Source organism: Candoia aspera, chromosome 2 (assembly GCF_035149785.1).
Source record: "Candoia aspera isolate rCanAsp1 chromosome 2, rCanAsp1.hap2, whole genome shotgun sequence".
In the NCBI taxonomy this organism is placed as follows: domain Eukaryota; kingdom Metazoa; phylum Chordata; class Lepidosauria; order Squamata; family Boidae; genus Candoia; species Candoia aspera.
This window is the reverse complement of record NC_086154.1, coordinates 224,386,087-224,400,937: the sequence shown is the minus strand read 5'-3', so window position 1 is coordinate 224,400,937 and position 14,851 is coordinate 224,386,087. Positions and strand designations below refer to the sequence as shown.

The following is a 14,851-nucleotide window of genomic DNA, read 5'->3' as shown; positions in this document are numbered from 1 at the left end:
AACTCCCTGGCTTTTTCCATTATCCAGCGGATATTGGCAATTTGGTCTCTAGTTCCTCTGCCTTTTCTAAACCCAGCTTGTACGTCTGGCAATTCTCGCTCCATGAACTGCTGAAGTCTACCTTGCAGGATCTTGAGCATTACCTTACTGGCATGTGAAATGAGTGCCACTGTTCGATAGTTTGAACATTCTTTAGTGTTTCCCTTTTTTGGTATGGGGATATAAGTTGATTTTTTCCAGTCTGATGGCCATTCTTGTGTTTTCCAAATTTGCTGGCATATAGCATGCATTACCTTGACAGCATCATCTTGCAAGATTTTGAACAGTTCAGCTGGGATGCCGTCATCTCCTGTTGCCTTGTTATTAGCAATGCTTCTTAAGGCCCACTCAACCTCACTCTTCAGGATGTCTGGCTCTAGCTCATCGACCACACTGTCAAAGCTATCCCCGATATTGTTATCCTTCCTATACAGGTTTTCTGTATATTCTTGCCACCTTTTCTTGATCTCTTCTTCTTCTGTTAGGTCCTTGCCATCTTTGTTTTTGATCATACCCATTTTTGCCTGGAATTTACCTCCAATGTTTCTAATTTTCTGGAAGAGGTCTCTTGTCCTTCCTATTCTATTGTCTTCTTCCACTTCCGCGCATTGCTTGTTTAAAAATAATTCCTTATCTCTTCTGGCTAACCTCTGGAATTTTGCATTTAATTGGGCATATCTCCCCCTATCACTGTTGCCTTTTGCTTTCCTTCTTTCTTGGGCTACTTCTAGTGTCTCAGCAGACAGCCATTTTGCCTTCTTGGTTTTCTCTTTCTTTGGGATGTATTTTGTTGCCGCCTCCTGAACAATGCTGCCAACTTCTGTCCAGAGTTCTTCCGGGACCCTATCTACTAAGTCCAGTCCCTTAAATCTATTCTTCACCTCCACTGCATATTCCTTAGGAATATTAGTGAGCTCATATCTAGCTGATCTGTGGGTCTTCCCTAATCTCTTTAGTCTGATCCTAAATTGTGCAAGAAGAAGTTCGTGATCTGAACTACAGTCAGCTCCAGGCCTTGTTTTTACCGACTGTACAGATGTTCGCCACCTTTGGCTGCAAAGGATGTAATCAATCTGATTTCGGTGTTGTCCATCTGGTGAAGTCCATGTATAAAGCCGTCTCTTAGGTTGTTGGAAGAGAGTGTTTGTTATGCAGAGTGAATTGTCTTGGCAAAATTCTATCAGCCTGTGTCCTGCTTCGTTTTGTTCTCCCAGGCCATACTTACCTGTAATTCCAGGTGTCATTTGACTGCCCACCTTAGCATTCCAGTCTCCTGTGATGAAAATAACATCTCTTTTAGGCGTGTTGTCCAGTAGGTGCTGCAGATCCTCATAGAACTGCTCTACTTCAGCTTCTTCAGCATTTGTGGTTGGGGCGTATATTTGGATCACTGTGATGTTAGATGGCTTGCCCTGAATTCGAATTGAGATCATTCTATCATTTTTTGGGTTGTATCCAAGCACTGCTTTAGCCACTTTACTATTAATTATGAAGGCTACTCCATTTCTTCTGTGGTCCTCTTGTCCGCAGTAGTAGATCTGGTGGTCATTTGATGTGAAGTGGCCCATTCCAGTCCATTTCAGTTCACTGACGCCCAGAATGTCTATCTTTAATCTTGACATCTCACCAATAACCACATCCAATTTGCCCTGGCTCATAGATCTTACATTCCAGGTTCCAATGGTGTGTTGATCCTTAGAACATCGGATTCGCCGTTCACCACCAGCACCGTCGGCCGCTAGCCGTCCTTTCGGCTTTGAGCTAGCTGCGTCATCACGTCTGGGGCTAGTTGAGCTCATCCTCTGTTCCTCCCCAGTAGCATTTTGACCATCTTCCGACCTGGGGGTCTCATCTTCCGATGGTATACCGACATATCTCTGGTTGTACTGATCCATTTAGTTTTCACGGCAAGAATACTGAGGTGGGTTGCCATTACCTTCCCCAGGGATCGCATTTAGTCTGACCTCTCTGTCATGACCTTCCCGTCTTGGGTGGCCCTTCACGGTTTAGCTCATGGCATCATTGAGGTGCTCAAGCTCCAGCACCACGACAAGGTAACGATCCTTTGCTGAAGATTATTATACATTAACTACACTAAACATTTTACAGGTGGCTGGGTGCAGTATGTAATTACATATTTACTGATTTAGGAAATAAATTTTGCAACTTTGTCCTAACATATCCATCACAAATACATTCTGCAAAGACACAGTCTTTGCCAAATGCAGGCCACACATTTTTTTATAAGCATCCCAGAAGCTAAGGATTTGGCAGCATTGTTATTTCAGAATAGTAGAAGCGGCCTGATCAGTTATGTTCTTTCTACAACTGGAATCGTATACCAAATCAAACTGATACTTTAGTAATTCTCAAATAAAATGATTTTCAACTCTTCAATATTACATATCAATTTAACGTTTTTCTCTTGTTGTTGTTGACCCTAATGTTCTTTTAGGTTATCTTTGTGTGGGCAATATATCAGAGCTTTCCTTTATCTGCAAACAGCACAATTTATTGTGAGCTGGTTGCTGCAGAAATCTGTTGTAGCTGTTTCTTACAGAAGAGACTTTTTGAGGCCCGTGCTTCTCTATTACAGTACTATACTGCATAGGAGGAAAAAAAATCTTCACTAAAACATAACTTGCCACTCTTTTTAGTATTCATTACTATTATTTAACTTAACACCTTACAGCAAATCAGTTATATGGCCATTTTGTTATAACACAAATTCTCTAGAGACAATCTCCCATCTTCTAATGCAAATTTGTAACGGAACATTAATGCACATGAAATCATGAAAAAATGTCGTATCTTGAAGAAAGTAATGCATATACGGTATATCCCAGCTTTCACCATTTTCTCAACCATTCACAACTCAATTAGCATGAATTCTTATAGTGTGCCTTCTTTGTAGTTCCACACATGAATCATTCTTCCCTAACTTTAAACTCATACCATATATATGTTCCATGCTGTTTATTTATTTATGGTTTTATCCAGTAATCCTTGCATTTAAAAGGCAATTTCACATGTAAGGAAAGGCTTTCAGTTTCTATGGATGTAAAGGCATCCTCGCAATACATCCCACACAATTCTATGGCGCCTCTTGTCCTCAGAAGTATCTTTTCAAAAGGGATTATAGGATGCAATGACCACCAGTGTAGAAGTAGAATGTCATATTTAAACTTTTAGCCCATTAGTTGAAATGGCTTTTTAAATTGTTTCACATTTTATCCACACTTTAACAAAGAACACAAAGCTTATCAAACTCTAAGAAAACTTTTCCCTTCTCTAGTTACATTACCTGTGTGCTAGTAGTATCCCGAAGGCGATCCTATTTTGTCCCAAATAATGTGGCAGCATATCTGACCAATCCCATTTCCACTCATTAACGGTAAACTGTTGATGTATAAAAAGAAAGTATTCTTAGTTATTAATCAGAATTAATATAATCAGCAAATTAAAACTTCAGCTGTGATAAACTAAATAAGAAGAAGGGAGGGCTGGAGCAAGGACTTATATAGATAACATCAATCATATCAACAGAAGAAGTGTTTTATTCTAATAAGACAGCAATTAATTTCTAAATCCATTTGGGGATGTAGCCATTATTTATATAAAGATAAATCAATTTTTGAACTCTCTAGTTGTTAATGGCATTTTGCCAAACTATTTCCTTGAAAGACTATACATTTTGTGTGCATTGTAGCAATTTATCTTTTTTTACTGACATAAAATTTACTGACAGGAAGAACTTAACTACATTTGGAGGTACATATTATAACTACTATATGGTTTTACATATCTACTGCTATGTAAAATAATCCATAATCCACTAGATTATTATTTTAGGTTTCTGTAGATTATTATTGTAGATTTCTAAATCTATATAACAGTGCTACCTCATGTAATATTTGCATTATATAAACATTTTCCTTGTGATTGTCAAATGATTTCATACGAGAAAGAATGCTATCCAAAGCAATATGTGAATACATAACATTAATGATGTCATTAGATAATAGTAAATCAAATATCATAATGAAAGGGTGGAATGATAACTAAAAAAAGGACATATATTTCACCAAAAGCTAGAGGGACATTGCTCTCACTGTAAAAGATTTCCATAAGTAAAGACTGATCTTTATATTCAATTATAGTTATTTGTTTTACTCCTTTGAACTTAAAAGAAACAACTGACAGTCTAGCCCAGTGTTTTTCAAACGTGGCAACTTTAAGATGTGGCTGGGGAATTCTGGGAGTTGAAGTCCACACATCTTAAAGCTGCCAAGTTTGAAAAACACCTATTCCTATCTGGAAAGGGTAACTCTTTACTGACAGATCCACAGCCATTTCTTAGTCCTATCAGTGTTTAAGCCTGTATCTCAGGCTGTATGTGCTGGTAGGAGGTTCATACATGAGTAGCCCATGTCACTCTTTTCACCTCTAGTTATAAACCCCAGAACATGATTCATGAGGGAATGCAGTACTTGAACTTAAAAGGGATTTCTGACTCTGAAAAAAAGTAGTGTGATCAATTACTTCCTGATATCCAAAATGCTACCACTTCAGCTCAATTTTTTAATTTATAACTGACAGCAATCATCTGCCTCTAAGAACCCACTTTTTAATTCCTAGATGTGATCTAATAATTAAATGATTTTACCCTGGTAATATTACAGGCACAAAATAGTCAAATTTAAATGGTCACCAGATCTAAGTGATTTTATGCTGGCCCATTTAAATTTCCCCAAGTTACTAAATGTTAAAACTATCATAACTGAGAATGGAATTCTCATGGTGTTATAAATAGTTTTGATAAACTGTCATTTTTAATGAAAGGTTTATTGATTGAGGGATCTAACATTTATAATCCAGTAACCAACAGAAAAATGAAGTATGTAGATAATTAGTTTGATTCAGAGTGTCTCTTTCTTGTGATACAATTAAGAGAAATATATATTTCATATCACTTAAACAATCTTTCTGATCTTCCACCTAGCTATTTTCAACTAAAAAAAAATAAGAATTTGATAAAACTGAAAAAATATCAAAAAAGGATACCCAGTACAAATTACTTGATGCATCTTTGAACAAAAAATCCAACATGTTTTGGAGCATTATATCCAGTAATCTTGGTTCAAATAGACTGGCTGTGGTTTGCAATATTCCTACCCAGAGTTTTTTTTTTAAACTCTTGTTTTTTGAACAGACTTCTGATACCGACAATGTAAATTTTAATACTATCAATTCTCCCCTTTGGGATCCCATAACTGAAGCTGATATCTGTTCTTTTGTTCAACAATTCAAATTAGGGAAAGCTCCTGGGCATGACTATATTTCCCATGATTTCAGTAGGCAAAATCTGACCTGGTAAGCACCTCTAGTTGCCTCACTATTTATGGCTGTTAACAACTCAGGGATAATGCATTAGGGTTGGAACAGAACTATAATTGCCCCAGTCTACAAAAAAGGATCCCCAATGAACCCTGCAAACTACAGACCTATAAGTTTATTCTCTAATAGAGGGAAGCTGTATGCCAGATTTCTAAATAATAAATTAGCATCATTTCTAGAAAAAGGATTGTTAGTCACAGAAACCCAAGCTGCTTTCATGAAAGGCCACTCTATTCCAGACCACTGTTTGGTCCTTTCTCTTACTGCAGAAAAATATTCCAGCCCCCCAAGGAGGGAAACTGTTTGCTGCATTTATGGACCTGAGGGCTGCATTTGACACCTAGACCCAAATTCTGGCAAAAACTCAATGCAATGGTACCCTACAAGCAATTACTCCACCCTATAAAAGCTCTGTACAAAAATAATCAACTGCAAATAAAATGTGGTAAAGATGGCATTCTTACAAATGTTATCCCTATGAAGGAACCCCAGGGCTGTATTTTGTCCCCAGCATTATTTAACATCTACTTTAACGTCTTTGGAGTCATTTCTAAATTATGTCAAGAGCCATTTCTCTTCTCTTGACCATACAAAACGATGCTTGCTGTTGTATACTGACAACAAAGTTTTACTCTCCCATACAAGACTGGGCTTTTAACAGCCAAGTGCATGGTATCTATCAGTCCTCATTAAGCCCTCATTGAGAGATCCAGTATGATTTAGTGATATGGGCCAGAAAGACTCTGGTTCAAGTCTACTCTCCACCACTGTAGTGGGTAATTTCAATGTCTCTCAGTCCAACGTGATGCCAAGAAATGTACTTTCTACATGCAGCTGACCAACACAAAACAGAAAAGAACAGTGACTTCTCTTTATCTTGACACTTTGATGTCATCTAGAATTGCATTGATTTTTATTTATTTTTGTAGCTGCATAATACTTTTGTCTCATGTTTAGATTGTGATTGATCAAGACATCCAGATACTTTTTGCGTGTACTATTGCCAGTATAGTTCTCCTTCATCCTATACTCATGTCTTTGACATTTTTCTACCCAAATGTAGGAGTTGGCATTTGTTCTACTTGAAATTCATTTTGCCAGTTTCTGCTCATTGTTATAGTTTATCAAGATCATTCTGAATTTTGTATCTCTATTCCAGGAAGTCTGCTGTGAATCCTGTCTTTGTGTCATCTGCAAATTTGATAATCAAATTTTTAAATACTTCCTCATCCAAGTCAATTATGTTTCCCATTCCTTATATTCTTACTCAAATGTTTTATTAGGACTCTTATGCTCAAATTCCTGGTCTCAATATTGGGTGCACTTCCTTCATTTAGTGCCACTCCTCCTCATTTCTCTCATTTTTTTTAATCTGTCCTAGTCCCTTTTAATGTTATATTCTTCAGTCTTAGCATTCTACTCATGAGTTTTATCCCAACTGGTTTCAATAAGGCCTATTAAATTATATTAACCTTCCTGTATTAAGATTTCTAGTTCTTTCTGTGTTTTATAGATACTGGAATCCTAGGGGGTATGTAACTTGGCCTATCTCTTCCTATATTTATATGCTTCTTATTGGGTGTCTTCACACCCTGCATATTCCTTTCAGTCCTGTACTGGTGCTTGGCATTGCATTATTTTCTGGACTCTGCCCCCTCCCCCATACAATTCAGTTCAAAGCCTTTTGAATCAGGTTCGCACAGTTCCTTCCGAACACATTCTTCCTAGCTCCCATGAGGGTCTCTCTTGCCAGGAATCCCTCATCTTGGAAACATGTCCCATTAGGACTTTCTGCATAGCCAGCTGCTTACTTCCAGTATCCACTCATCCATTGTCAAGTTCTTAGCCACCCCACCTCCACAGAAAGCAAGATTCTTCCAGAGTTTCTTTAACAAGATTTATATATAAAAAAGGGACTGGACAAGGTTACAGAATTCTCCGTAATTGGATGTTTTCCCTTTAAAACCCCTTTTCTCTCTCAGGTTCCCAAGGCAGAGACTTTACCAATGTCATATTCACAATCCCTGTGTGAGCTGATAAAGTAGAAATATTCAGAAGGTTAGGATATAAAATCTCTCAGGCTCTAAACATATCACTACATTCCTGGGTCACATCCTTGAACAGGAATGAGTGAAAGAAATACCACCAAAAATTCCAGAGAATAGAATAGCTACAATGGAACAACAATCTCTCCCTTTCCTTGTGCTGTCATAAAACAATGCAACATAGAACAATTAGAATGGGGCACAGGTTACATATTATATCCAAAATGGCCCTACTAATAGTTGCAACCTGCTTTGAGAGTCACCCATGTCTACTGAATTATTTTTATACACTATATTTTGATTGTTAGCATAATAAAACAATTTTTAAAAATTCTCTTAGTTGGCAAAGACAAGGTAGTATAACAAAGGTTTCTGCAGTGCACTGTAACTATTGCTTGTCACTTGCAGGTTAATAGAGCAGTGCAGTCCTGTCACATGGTGACTGAATTCTACCCAGAGTTGTCAGCTTTTGAAGGTCTTATGCTACTACAGTATTAATAAATGGAGGAGTCACTTGTAACTGATAAAATAAAAATATTACCTGCATTCCAAATTAAAGCCTAGCATAATTTAATCTTTTAGTCAAGCAATATTTAAGGCAATATGGAATCCAAAAGGCAAATCTTCAGTTTCACTTGAATAGAAATATACAATATGATAAAAATATTTATTAATTAAATATTCATACTAGTTTTTACCAATGTTTTCAACTTTTCTTTCCTCTGCACTCTTAGCCTTTTGAGGTAGACTAGGTGAGGAAACAGATACCACAAGTATTACTGGAATGCTATTTTATTGTTGTAGGGTTTAATAAACAAAATCTTGAAAGCTTGCTAGAATTTCCCTTAGCCCCTTCTTATACCAAACAGAGTCAAGGAGAGGTCTCCTTTCCCAGGACTAAGTTGTCATTTCTCCTTCCTTAATGGCTCATACATACTTTGTCAAGGTTAGTACTATTGATATTTCCAAGAACAGTATGGGGAATAGCTCTCACACCATTACAGGGATTATAAATAATCTCAACTGCAGCAAGGTAACTAACAAACAAGTAATAGAATTTTGTGCATGAATTCCTGATCAAATTCAGCTCTGAATATGTAACAGAGTAAGTATGTCAGGCTGCTGGTTCTCTGACAAACTGATGGTTCAGTACACTCAAACACAGGTTTATTGTTAGCCTAACAAGCTGCTCAAAGTCAAGTCAGAGAAGGTCATATGTGACCTTATTGGCTCCCTCAAGATAAGTAACCTTTGAGTTTAAGACATTAATATATATCACTGTTGGCCATCTGCAAAGTTGCACTACAGAGCACAAGAGATAATGTTGTTGTTAATTACCTTGCAGTGTGATTTACCTGGATATAGAAACAACAAGGCTGCCTCAAGGTTGTCAAGCATCTTATATACCAATGTGTGTGTGCATGTGTGCGTGTGCTGGAGACAACATATATAGCATCTGAGACAATGAGTTCAGTATTCTTGCTGCTTCAGAATCTGCATGCACTGCTGATCATCACAAAAGTACTACCAACTCAGAGAGTGTTGATCATCTGTTTGGGGCATGGCTCATAGCAATCCCACTCCTTTTGCAATGGACAATTAGGTCCATCAAAGCTGTAAACACTGACCATCTGCTGGTCCAATATATAACACAGTATATGTACCTTATTGCAGAAATCTAGATTTGACCTACTAAATTTTCAAAACAAAACAGATACATGTATTTCTAGTAAAGAAAAAATAAGTACACAGATTTCAGGATATCTACAGGTAAGACAAGGGAGAGAGCATAATGATGATTTCAGTCAATTAAGGAGTTTGTAAAATAAGAAGAACTGAAAGAAGAACTTCAGAATGTTGAGGTGGTTTCTTCCCTCTCAAACCCAAATTTCAAGGAGGCAATATGAGTTTATTATGCCAGGCAAATAATAGATTTATTCATTTTGTTCTAATGTTTATGTTGATTTATGTTTCTCATGCATTTTAATCTATTTCTGAAAATAGAATTCTGAGAACCGGCAACTATAATTTATGGATGTTTTTCAACAGTCCTCTCAGATATTTTAATATTTGTCTTCTATAACAGAAGGGAGAAGCTTGCAAATCAGTGATACAAATACTGAGTTGTTTGGTTCTTCTGGCAACTGCAAATATTATCCAGGTGGCTCAGTGGTTAAACAATCTTAACCATTTTAATTTTTGTTTAAAAGGGGAAACTCAAAATTTTTTTTCTACAAAAGAAAAAGGGGAATCAAGATGACTAGCACTGAGATGAATTAATCCTACTTAATTCATGGAAGGCCATCAGTTTAACCACAGAGTCACCTCACAAAGTTTCTGACAGTTAATTTATATGTAAAAGATCCCATTCTTTGAGATTTGTGTTGAAGTGTAATGCTTGGTTGACTTAGGCAAGACTATAATGAGTGCCTCATGTTGGAAGAAGAGGCATGGTTGCACACAGACATTCTATAGAGTAATGTTGTCTCCATAATCTGTTTCCTTAACTACTTCTAGTAACCAAAATAATTTAAGATCTACTGTCTCCTCCCTGATGATACAGTGCTGTTATCATTTGGAAACAGACTCATGCCCATATGATGCACTGATATGTTAACTTCAAATCTCTGTGGCCATGTCAAATAGGTCTGGCATTTCACTTGGAACCACAGTATCACCAGGAATGTTGTCATCTCTTATATATTACTGATCTGATCTGAAGCTACTCCAGTCAAGAAGAGTTTTCTCCATGAGATGAGTGTGACCTAGATGGTCCAGCTAATAAGACTGCCAAGAGTTCCAAGTTAAATATGGTTATGTGATAAATCAGGCATAAGGGGTCAAAAGAAGACAATAATCTTCTGGCAAAAGATCTGTTGGCTTCTTAAGAATTTTTAGAAACCACTAAAAAATCTAAAATGCTACCTTTCAAACTTGTAAGGACTCATGCTGATTAGAGTATCACTTGCAAATATCAGATACAATGATGGAACATGGTTCAATCATTCTGTATATAGTACTATTTTTTTCTCCTTATCAATCTATAGATATACTTGTGCTTATCTGAGATAGCAATAAGGATGCAATATTTTACCTTAGTGGATGCAATTTCTAGTACAGTAAAGGTATTTATTCCATCCCATACTGCTCAGTGTTATTTTCTAACTCATCCTACAGCATTTGGATGGAATCTCAGAGTACAGTCATAGTACATGAAATGGAATGGAATGAGGGGATAGCATGGGGAATGTGCTATAATAGGAGAAACTCTGCCAATACAGATTACCTGTCCTTGCTTCTATGAATCACGTATAAGCATGATTCAATATTGAATGCAGCAGGTTATCAGTGTACATCTCCTCTGCTGGTTTACAGATGTTCAAAACCATCAATGCTGGGACTGTATGGAAAGTTTTGTTTAATTGTGTAAGATAAAGGCCACTACTACCTTTCTAGTATTTTGTACTTTAGGAAATTGAAAGCATGCATTTTATGATTTTTACCTCCTGATATGGTATACATTCTTATTTGGTGTTATGGTTTTCCCATACAGGTTGGTTGCTGAATATGATTAAGATTGGTATACGATGAAAGAATAAATGGAATGTTCAGTGAATAATTCAATACTGAGCAGGGAGTAAGACAATGATGTATGATACCCCTTGACTGTTTAATGCATTTATGGGAATATTTGTGGTGATATTAAATGTTCAGGATATGAATGTGTTTATAGTCTTGTTTGCAGGCAATGCCATGTTACTGGCTGAGAACCCAAATGATTTTCAGGAAATGTCAGATACTGTATGATGCAGCGAGTAACACAGATCTAAAAATTAATGTATCAGAGATCAATGTAATTATATTTGACAAGGAAAATGAAATGAACAATAACACTGAAAAATTTGAGCAAATATATGAATATTCATAAAATGTTCATTGAAGATAGGAAAATGGATGGGGTTGTTTTAAGAAGTCTAAATGCTAGTAGAAAAGTATTGTGTATGTGGTCTGCTGTGTATGTGGTCTGCTGTGAATGAATGGAATGTTTTCAAGAGAAGTGAAAATAGTTGTATATAAGATTATATTTCTGGCTACTTTTTATACAGAAGTCAGAACTGGCTATGTGAGACAATACCTTAAAAGTTAAATGCAGTGAGTACAGGGCACTTCAGAAATGTGTATGGTAAAACAAGAAGCAACAGGACCAAGAATGAATGAATGGATGAATGGATGAATGGATGAATGAATGAATGATCAAATACAAAACTGGATGAATAGTACAAAAAGAGTATACTGAGTCGTTTGGTCATACAGAGAGAGTGAATGAAGATTGAATCTCAAAACAAATATATGAAGGAAAAGTGAATTGATTGAGAGGAAAGGAAAGATGGATGGAACTGACAAGATCCTAAGAAAGAGAGAGGTAAGAAAGAGAGTTTAAAAAACAAAAGCAATGTATGAATCAGCACATGGATGTACTGGATGGTTTACAAAGATAGAAAGTTACAGTGAATGGTGTTGGTGTTGTCATAGGAGAATAAAAGACAAAAATAGTTAAGCAAGATTACTCCTTCCATCAGTGCCTCCACTCTCAGAAAAGAGAGTTACTTGAGAGATTTGAATTCTGTGTGGCTTGCCACTATTGGTAGGGCTAGATTTCAAAAGGAAAGAAGTAGTTAGCAATTTCTCTGTTTTGGTTATTTGCTTCCTTCTAACAGAAAAAAGCCACTTTGGTCTGTAAAGGTTAAAGTCACTGCAGCTTATGTATATAATAGATATGTCTGCAACCAGCTATAAATACAAGTAGAAAAAACTAGGTCAGATGAGTGTTTTGTTGATTTTTTCAGTGTTATCTGCTAATGGAACTTTAAAAGAAACAATAACTTAATATAAAGAGCCAGTTTGGTCTAGAGAGCTAATCTGGTCTAGTGGTTAAGGTGCTAGCCTAGAAACCAGGAGGCTGTGAGTTCTAGTTCCGACTTAGGCATGAAAGCCGGCTAGGTGACCTTGGGCCACTCATTCTCCCTGAGCCCAACTCACCTCACAGGGTGGTGGTTGTGAGGAAAAGAGGAGGAAGGAGTTTTAGGTATGTTCACTGCCCTGAGTTATTTATAAAAATAATAAAGGCAGGATAAAAATAAATGATTGCAAATTTTGGTGCATTGTTGCATTTCTGCTCAATTTTTGCATGGCTAGAATTCTCTGTACACTGTTTTCACTAAAGATTGAGCTAGGACTTATTTTCTTCTTTGTGATACACACATACCACAATCTATAATTTTGAGGCCCAATGTACAGATTTAAGCAAAAAGCCATGACTAGAAAAGTTCTCACACAGCTACCCGATAAAAGACACATAGGCACATCAAAACCTCCTCCACACTCCCCGCCTTTCCCCTTAACAGTCCAGCATTCCACTCCTGGCTGATACAACCTTAGATTTGTTCTCACTCTCAGCAACTTTTCCACTCCCATCCAGAGCTTGAGACTCATTGCTTCAATGGCAGAGAACACAATCAACAGATCTAACAACTCTTTGATTGTGGGTTCTGACACTCAAGACCTATTTCCAAGGCCAAATGTCTGCTGCTTTTCTTGACCTATTTTGGTTGCTTTGCTCCTCACAGAGATCTTTCTACTTAGTTTAAAACAGCTTATCTCTTAACAAGCATCTTCTAGGCCAACTATCTGCTTATCCACATACAGTAGGCCAAAAGATAATTGCAAATACCTTCCTTCCTTTTTCCTTTCTTTCAGTCTGGCAAAAACTACTCCTTTGGGCAATGCAGATATCTGGCACATAGTCAACAATATTAGTCACAGAACCCAGCAAAGTAACAGTAAAATCTTGGGAAAATTGTAACTGGCTATTTTCATTCTGTTTTTAATCAAAAAGTTTGGGTTTCAGAATTCCTAATAATGGATTAGGTTTTCCTTTCATCACCCAATCATTTGCCAAACTTGCTTTCTATAAAACCATTTTCTTGACTAGTACTCTACAATATTATTGCAATTCTGGCTATATAGGCTGAATGTTTGCCTAACATAGATTTTAACTATCAACTAAATATTCTAGCAGAGGGTCTCAGACCTTTTAGTTTGGATGGGGCTACATTTAATTTTTTGAAGGTGAGGTTGCAGCGGTTAGAATGAATACAGAAATTAGTCAGGACCGTATGATATATTAGGTTTGACTGAGATTTTCCTTTTGTACATGTATGAGGATTTAGGGGGGAACATAGAGTTACGTGTGTGTGCGCGCATGTGCACACATGCTTTAAATAACTCTTAAACATATTTTAGGTCTTATGCTGCAGTTTTTGTGCTTCCTATTTGAAAAAAACAAGAAAATTTTCTAGCAATTGTGCTGCTGAAATACAGCAGCACGATGAAACAGTGTTCTGGGAGACAAAAGATTCAGAGACCTAGGCTGACCATCCCCTATTCCAGAAAACAACCTCACACAGCAACTGTTTCCAACCCTCTGTATGCAAACAGGAAGTTAAGGTTTTTAAAATTTCATCTCTTGTGGAATAAGTAATTAAAGAGCTCGTTTGTTCTGTTACTGCTATTTTTTCTCATGCTCCATTTTCACTATCAATCTATATAGCCATTCAACCTGTGATATTCCACTAATGCCACTTTTTTCATTCCATATGTTGTAGATACTATTTTTCTTCTCACCAATTTTTCTATACTTAGATTTAAATGTATATGGTATGTGTTCCAATCCCCATTTTACCAGATGAAGAGATTAACCAAGCAATTTTCTTCTCCTTTCCCTATGTTTTGTGTCCAAATTAATTCCTCTTGTTGCTTGTCAATAAAAATATTTTTTCAGGTATCTTTTTCTTGTTGTTTTTACTGTTGAGTAAAAGGTGAGTTACTTTGCCTCTCATTGTGAGTGAAACAAACAGTTATTCCTCAAATAGCAAAATCAAGACAGGATACAGTTGTTATATGTTACATTATATGCAGCTAAACGGTCATTTAGACCAGGGGTCACCAACCCCCTGGCCACGGACTGGTACCGGTCCATGGCCTGTTAGGAACTGGGCTGCACAGCAGGTGGTGAGTGGTGGGCAACAGAGTAAATTTACAGCCTGAATATTTACAGCAGCTCCCCATCACTCGCATTACTGCCTGAGCAATGCCTCCTGTCAGGGAAAGCAAGCCCATTGGCTGCTATCTCCAAACGGTGCGAAGAAAAAAGAAAAAAAGGTCAGGAAAAAGAGGAAGCACTTGAATCATCCCGAAACCATCCCCCACCCCCGGTCCGTGGAAAAATTGTCTTCCACGAAACTGGTCCCTAGTGCCAAGAAGGTTGGGAGCCGCTGATTTAGACTACCTCCAGGCCTTTAATGTGTATA

The 14,851-nt window shown here is 37.1% G+C and overlaps 1 protein-coding gene across 1 annotated transcript in view; it reads right to left on the bottom strand.

Annotated features, from left to right (window-relative positions):
* Nucleotides 1-14,851, bottom strand: part of KIAA0825 (KIAA0825 ortholog) — a 220,648-nt gene that overhangs the window by 122,414 nt on the left and 83,383 nt on the right. The window contains exon 18 of the mRNA XM_063295424.1: nucleotides 3,344-3,438. Within this exon, the coding sequence (XP_063151494.1) occupies nucleotides 3,344-3,438 (95 nt within the window). The remainder of the gene's footprint in view (nucleotides 1-3,343; nucleotides 3,439-14,851) is intronic.